This window comes from Papaver somniferum, chromosome 8, assembly GCF_003573695.1.
Source record: "Papaver somniferum cultivar HN1 chromosome 8, ASM357369v1, whole genome shotgun sequence".
Classification (NCBI taxonomy): domain Eukaryota; kingdom Viridiplantae; phylum Streptophyta; class Magnoliopsida; order Ranunculales; family Papaveraceae; genus Papaver; species Papaver somniferum.
The window spans coordinates 37,711,257-37,719,342 of record NC_039365.1 but is presented as its reverse complement, the minus strand read 5'-3'; the positions used below and the strand labels follow the sequence as shown (position 1 = coordinate 37,719,342).

At 34.9% G+C, this 8,086-nt stretch overlaps 1 protein-coding gene across 6 annotated transcripts; it reads right to left on the bottom strand.

The window, feature by feature from the left end:
* Nucleotides 1-242: 242 nt before the first annotated feature.
* Nucleotides 243-4,198, bottom strand: LOC113302276 (DNA polymerase epsilon catalytic subunit B-like). Of its 6 annotated transcripts, none has more exons than XM_026551169.1 (9): nucleotides 3,947-4,198; nucleotides 3,449-3,568; nucleotides 3,164-3,322; nucleotides 2,620-2,763; nucleotides 2,481-2,520; nucleotides 1,412-1,562; nucleotides 1,195-1,282; nucleotides 962-1,042; nucleotides 243-864 (listed from the first exon to the last, which is right to left on the bottom strand). In XM_026551169.1, exons 4-9 carry the CDS (start codon nucleotides 2,620-2,622, stop codon nucleotides 520-522), a joined length of 708 nt encoding a protein of 235 aa, XP_026406954.1. In that variant the 5' UTR covers nucleotides 2,623-2,763; nucleotides 3,164-3,322; nucleotides 3,449-3,568; nucleotides 3,947-4,198; the 3' UTR covers nucleotides 243-519. The 6 variants fall into 6 exon arrangements, 5 of the variants coding, with proteins under 5 accessions (XP_026406954.1, XP_026406955.1, XP_026406953.1 ...); XM_026551170.1 differs by having other exon boundaries at nucleotides 3,143-3,322; nucleotides 3,449-3,531; XM_026551168.1 differs by having other exon boundaries at nucleotides 3,449-3,531.
* Between the last annotated feature and the right edge of the window lie 3,888 nt (nucleotides 4,199-8,086).

Sequence of the window (8,086 nt, the reverse complement as noted above, 5' to 3'; positions counted from 1 at the left end):
ATATCATTTGAGCTATAATTGTTTGGGAATAAATATATGAATTGTGTGAGTGATTAATGGTGGAATCCTGGGTCCTAGTATCTCTTGATCTTGTGACATATTTTGTATATACAATTTTGTTTTTAAATCTTTTCAAGTCCGAGCAACGAACTCTTATTTACCGCATTAAAATTATTACAACAATACTCACTTAAACGAGACATGTATTCTATTTATGCAAATAAAAAGGACTCAGAGAGATGTGCATAAGCCACATAGTGGAGTATCATAGGACTTGCACAACAAACTATTCCGTTGTTTTGTTAGTTTACATAAAACTAAAATTGTCATGGTATGATGAGAGACAGAGAGAGAGAGAGGGAGAGAGATATGGGCCACATGTGACATAAATCTTCTGCCACCAATTATTTGTAATCTCCCAGCACCCCTGTCTGGATCTCTTCCAAGAATAATGCTAGTGTTGGACAATGGCACACTTGCATGTTATCTAATTCCTATAATTATGATGCAGAATAACAATCACATGACAGAAGCAAATGATGTCATGAACATTTGGGCATCAGATATGTACATAGACGAATAGTTTATCATGATTGATAGACAGTGCAGGGACTGACGGATATTGAAAATGTTGGAGAAGGAAAAATAAGAATAAGATACAAACTGAGTACAAAAATGAACACACAAAACCAAGGAAACCGCAGAAGAAACAATGCAAACCTGGAAGACTTTGATGAGCTTAAGCTCACCTCTGCGCTTGATTTCAAAACCTTTAAGCTCCGCAATGGTTCTGTCATCATTAAAAACAGCATACCGCTTCTTAATTAATATCACCTCTTCCTTTGAAGCTGGTAGGATCATCGCCTGTGAACCAGATATGGGCCAATGGACTCCCTGTGAGGTCCGTGAAGAAAAATGTATAAACTAGAAAAACTGATGGTAATGAGCTGCTTCATCTCACCTTATAAGGACCATCCACTTCAAATTCAATAGAGCATTCGCTTTGTGTAGTATATGTCTTATTAATAGGATCTTCGAGTGTCTGTCATGGCATGAGACTAATCAAACATGTGCTGAGCATTTTCATGGCATGAAACGAACAAGAGGTTTGCTAAATTACTAGCTACATTATAATTATGACCGCTTGATAGCTGGAAGTGGGAAATTAAATGTTAATTGAAGTGCCATGCTCACCTGGTATTGATCATTTTTGTTGTTTCTTGCGACATCGACATTAAGCATGACACAAGGATACGAGATTGTCAACTTTTTCTTCAAGTCTCTGATATGCATATAACAAAAGAGATTATAAGCCAAATAACCAAAGCAAATAAGAGGAACACGAAAAGTTGATGCAACAGTCTAGGGCCAATAATCAGTATAGGAAATGTCGAAGAAACGTGTGCATTACTTTGTTTTGTTTTGAAGGTAAAGTTCTCCCGGAAAAGACCCAGGAAGTGCACACCAGATACCACCTGTATCCAACTCCAATGGTCTCCCAATTTTTTCAACTAATACACGAGCATTCTGGATGATTTTTGCTCCGGTGTAAAAATGATCATCTATAATTATGGGAAAGGTAGGGAATTACACATACGTATAATCCTTGTGAACCCAATAATAGAAATTGCATAAAGTCTATACCGGAGATGCAAGGTAGAGCATATTATCATAGACTTGTCATCAAGGATGGCTAATTTTATTGGTAATACTGATCAGTATTCTGTAGCTAACTCAGATTTAGATGATTGTTTCTTGTGGAACCCTGTATCTTCAGAAACTATTCAATTACCTAGACTCGATCGTCAGTCTTTTCCTACTACCAAACCGGAACAATTTTATATGTTTGACTTAGTGTTATCCTCACCGCCTCTTCCTCCAAGTACATGTAATCCTGATAATTATGGTTGTTGCACCGTATTCCTCATTTTTAGACGTATGTGTGATAAGGGTGAACTTAGTAGATGTGAATTTAGTAGAGATAAGCACATTCTAGTTTTCGATCATCTATAATTATGTTGAAAATTCGTCCAAGCAAGCTATGGCTTGAGTAATTAGATTCCATTTTGAAAATCATAATTATGGTTACCACAATAACAAGTTCGCACAAGTGATTCCATTGAGAATAAAGTTGATAAAAATAAGTAAGAACAGACAGACTAGTACCATACAAAGGAACATACGAAGGATAAAATATTAACCATACAGCAACCCTGCTAACAACAAAATAGAATAAATACTAGAAATTCCTCTTAAAGAGCGAAGGAAGGACAAGTTCACACACATGGCGAATTTGGACAAATAAATCATAGTCCATATTCCTTGTCTTCTAATTGAACTATAGAATATTTCCCACAATAGAGTAATTCTATTCAATGTTCATGTCTATGAAAGTGGACACGGACAGACTAATTGTATACACAAAAGAAAGTAAAAAGGAAGAATGCACATTAATATTTTGCTAGGATGGCAAAGAGTACCTCCTCCACCGCTGGTATACAACTGTACAAAAACCATTGCCTGGAAGCACAATAAATCCATACTTAGGTTTAACATTGTACATAAATAACAGAATGTTCTATAGTAAGCAGAAACCTTTAACAGTCAAATGAAGAGTACCATTTATTTTTACTAAATAAAGATCACCCAAATGAAAGTCTCCATATTCCGAAGCCTGGTGATAAGCCTCTTGGATACTAGCTAAAAGCTTAGCAAGTGCATCAAAATTCCTCTACTCTACCAATGTCCAGATTATCAGCACAACTGCAAATAAGCAAATAACCAAAATTATTCACCAAAAGACTCTCATCCTCAAACATGTCAACCTAGGACAAGTGCCTAAAGGGCAATGCCAACAGTTAGATGCAATGCATTGACTTTACCAAGTTAATTTAGCTTAGACACCCACAGCAACAAACAAACAACAATGCTTAGCCATCTATACTAGCCTAAAGTCAATATCCATAGCCATCTGAATAACAGGACCAACGGAAGCCCCTTGAAAGAGAGCATATAAGAACAGTCAAGATAGAAATAGCATCAGTGTATCTTTATGAAGTTAATCTACCATACTCCTTGGAGTTTCAGACACATTTGAGAGGTAAAAACCAAGTAGAGCACAAAAAAGTTAACGTGGCAACACCTTTGAGCTGGCAATACTGACCAGGTATGGCATAAGATGTTTACGTTTGTATACATATAGCTATTTAAACACGGCAAATAACCATCCATCATAGTATGATATATGTCAATTGGAGCATTAATTCATTTTTGTTCCATCTCCCTTACTAGATCTTCAGCTCGGTCCATGTTATAGGGCTAGCTGCATTTGGGCAACAAGAAGGATGAGAGTCACTCATAAAAATAGCATATAGTGCTATCAAGGCATCCATATCTAAGGAAAGTACAACAACTGAATACAAGCACTTCAATAGATATCAAGACTTACCAATGAGCATAAAAATTTAAGGAAAAAAAAAATCCTTGATGTAGGTAGCACATAGTGCAAGACATTTAACAACCCCTAGGTAGCTGCAAGAGATTGACACAAGAAGCAACTAGAATTATCCTACCAACATCAAAATAAGAATGTTATTATTCACATAAACATAATACAGTATAAAATCATATATCCATTATTATACCGTCAACTGATGTAAATAAAGATAGTAGATTGGAATTATTCATGATGCGTTGCAGATATCTTACAGGGGATTTATCTGAATTCAATGAAATGAAAGAATCAAAAGGAGACATTCACCATTCTATACTCACTAATGAAGACATCATTGTAGTTTTAAATCATTAAAAATTATCAAGCAACAAGAGAATTCAAATAAAAAATCTGTAATACAGCCTAATAGAAAATGAAAAACCTAGGTTCGGATCATGTATATAGTGGAATCGCAATGATTTAGAGGATTAAGAGATATTTTTGAAAATTTACCTCAGAAACTTTTTCTTCGATGATCCAATTTCGAAACCCTGACCTGCAACATTCTAAATGAAGTCGAAATTGAATTTTCTCCATGAAATCTAAATGTATTAACACACTGATTATGATTAAAAGCAAATGAAAACACAATGTTAAAGAACAAAATCGAAATTTTATGGTTCAATTTATCTTGATTTGGATCGTGAAATCGAAGTCTAGGGTTTTATTTTTCTCCTTGGATTTTCAGTAGACAGAGACGGAGAGAGTTTTTTTGAGAGTGAAAATGAGATGATTGACTGAGAATTCGAGAAGTAGACATTAGGTTTTGTTATTCGCACCCCAAAAATTAAGTGGGCTGTCCTTTTTCGCCCCTAATAGAGTTCGAGGTCGCAGGTTCGAGCTACAATAACTGGATTAATTTTTAAAATTTATCAAAAAGCTTAATGAACAGATGTTTGATCACAAGTTCACAACATAATTTTTGAAAGTGGTCAAATGGTCAGCTGTAAGAACACTTTCTCAAATATATGAGATGTATAGGAAGGCCTGTATGTCTAAGATCACAAATACTGTAATATCAATGGTCTTTAAGTTTTAGCCCTAAAAAGACCACAAATGTTCATAAACTGTGAACTTTAGTGTGTGATCTATAGCACTTTTTGTTGTAGTGTTTCCCTTGTGCTATCTAGTGTTTTCTATTTTCATATTGTCCTGTTCCTTGAATTGTGGTTTGAAAGACGGAGAATGTTTGATGCAACGTAAGCAAACATATATTTTACTCCTTTTCAGCCTTAAAAAGAAGAAACGTATATATTCTAGTAAAGATAACTTTATTTTGTTTGTAGTTTGACATGCGTTAGGAGGAAGCATTTCGGACTGGCTTATTCTTATGTTACGAGAAAACAAAGGAAAAACCAGTAAGATTGAAAATTTTAGACAGCGCAAAGACTTCGCAGACAAAAGGAACTAAGTAGTGTTGATGTGATGAACAACGTCACTAGTTTACACATGCTTGGAAAGCAGAGTAATATAAACATGAGATTATATAGTTCTATATGTGACCCGTCTTAATGGAATCAACTGTACAGTATACCTTGTAGAAATTCAGCGGGTAAATTTTAGCAAGAAGCGTAAAGTTGTAAGCTATGTTAAGAACACGTCAATTCAGACACAATTATTTGCAGACTGGTTCATTACTCTTGTGCTTATATTCTCTGGTGTGCTGTTTGAATTTAGGAATCGATAAATACCAGGAATTATTTGTCTGAACTCACTTACTCTCTTGTAAAGTAGGCATACCACAATTGGAAAGCCAGGAAAACTAACCTATTGCTGCAAGCTTTGTAGATGAAAGGGTCGGAACAGCTTCAAGTCTAGCGAACGAATCTGTCAGTCAGATATGGCAGGAATCGGATCTCCTTACAGCTAACCATGTAACATCAGAGCGGTGTTTAATTTCGTTTTTAAGGTTTTTAACCAAACGGCAATGAATCCCAACTTTAGGCGCCTAAATGCTTTTACTTTCTCTTGTGAGTTAAGATTTTTAACCAAACGGCAATGAATACCAACTTTAGGCCCTAAATGCCTTTTACTATTGTTTCACAGTTAAAACTTGCATCCAAAAGCGGCTATTATCCCGACTTCTTTTCACATTTTTTTTTTTGTGTTATTGTACACTTTGGTTGTTCACTACCCTTCCAATACTTGTTCCTCAGTTCAGGGAGTGGGTAGCTTGTGTTGTGTTTATATATCGGGCAATTTTATTGTGGGACACATCTTTGCTGAAGAGATTTTTAGCATTACATATTCTGGAGTACACCCACGAACTAATGTGGTAAGAACAATTTGTTGAACCTGTGGCTCTGTACTTGTCAAGTTGTTCATGGGGGAGTAGTTCTTATTCAATATTATAACGATGTTGTTCGTTGTTACAAAATTCCAACTTTTTCTCCTAAAGTCATGCAGGAGCAGCAATTTAGGGGGCATCAGAAAATGATTAGAGATAAACTTTTGAATTAATTAAACTAGTTTTTCATCCGTGCGATGCACGAGTTTGTTTCTCGCTTATGAAATATTGGATCCATATTTAAAAATTAAATCATTTTAGAAACAAAAAATAATATCAAAAATAAATTAAAAACATTATTTAAAAGCTAAATAAAGCATTCTATAAACTAATAAAAAATCGGATGTAAATAATCTGTTTTAAAATTCATTCATGGGGTTGTATTGCAATATGATCTTGGAAGCTTACGATTCTTATTCAAGCTATATTTGTATTAATGCAGCATTGCTAATGGGGTGGGGTGGGTGGGGGGTGCCGGATTCTACAGGAGGGTACCAAAATGCATATAGGACAGAGGATTTTTTATTTTGTCCTATATGCTTTGATACTTTCCCATGGAATCCGGTACTCTCATTAGCATCATTAAATTTATGGAGCTCATGATTTTAATATTATATTCTTGCCTCTTGTGGTCCACCCAATGATTTTATTACTTCACCGGTAGATGTTTGAATTATTCTGATTCGACAATCGACTACTTTCATTGAATTATATTTCTCACACAATAATTGTTATTTCTATTTTGGACTTCGCGATGACACAACTTGCCTGACATGTAATATATACCATCCCCTTCGTCCAACCAAACCAAATATCGTTGCTTCGCAACTGAATATTTTGTCGTGTTAACATTGAAATTAATATACATCGTATCAATTACTGAAAAACTTTTGTAATTATGAGAAATATCATTTATTGACCTCCTTTTCGTTATATTCTAGTAATTCAACACATTAGGTTTCAGCCCATGTAATCAATCTTGACTGAAATGGTCGAAAGTTCGTCGGAAATTTTGTTTTCGGTATTCAAAGTAGCGAAGTGTTAGATTCCGCCGTTGAATTTTTTAAAATTTGCATGGATCTTCAATTATATATATCTATGCACAATTATGTGTGGAAAATGTTTGATATAAAAATTATATATATAAATTTCGAAAATAAATTTTCGGCAATTACTACGAGAATTTACCAAAAACGTCCTCGAGACAAAATTGTCCCAGTGTCTCGGTCCCTACCGAGACGGATTGAATCCGGAATTGACTTCATTGGTTTCATCTATATTAAAACATTAAATAATTGTGCATAGATATTTAGTTCGTAGATTTATACTTAATACATAAAGATTATAAAAAAGTTATTCTTTTGACAAAAGAATCCACCGGTATATGTTGAAATTCTCTTAGTCTTGGATTTATGGTTCAAAGCATATGCATTGGTTGTTTGTGGATATTAATTACGCACCAATAGTTTGCATTGGTTCTTCATGTGTGTTTGTTAACTTTGTACCAGATGATGATTGATGAAATTTATTTATCTTGCACCTATTATTGTTTCAGTAGTCCTGCTGTCATGGAAAAAGATGCTAATTATGTCAATAATGTTTATGTTTACTCTCTTACAAGTTGTGTACTTTTATATGTGAATACCTCTCTTTCAGTTTATACTAGGTGAACCGCAAAGGCATGATCCTAAGAAAGATTGGAATGCCCAAGATGCCTGATTTTGCAATGAAGCTCTATGGCGCAAAGGCATGGTCCATAGATATAGTGGAATGCCCAAGAAACCTGATATTTTTTTTAATGAATCTTTGTGGCGCTACCATACACCTAATCGCGTCCATGAGGTTCTTGCTTCACCAAGTGATCATCTACCTGTAGTCTTTTAACTTGGCAGTCATGATTTGCCAATGCATATGTTTTAAGCTTTTAGTGCAATAATTATGCACTAGAATATAGATGACAAGTAGAAAATGAGTTTTTATACTCTTAAGTCTTGAGAAGCTATGCTATCATCTACAGATCGAAAAATTAGTATGGATGATTGTTGAATTCCTATTAAAGAAGTTGTTGCGACCTACTGCTTAATAAAACCTGATTTTTTAATTATTTTGTTTGTAAGAAAATATCCTGGCGATATTTACAAATTGGTGAATGTCGACCCGTTACACGGACGAAGGCATCAGCAATAGCACCAGCACCCCTTCCGCCTCGTGCCATTATGGCACGGGCAATCGACTAGTCTATAATATAACACAAAATGATTTGTTTGGTGTCTATGGTTGGTCTCTTTTCTGGACCAAAACGACCC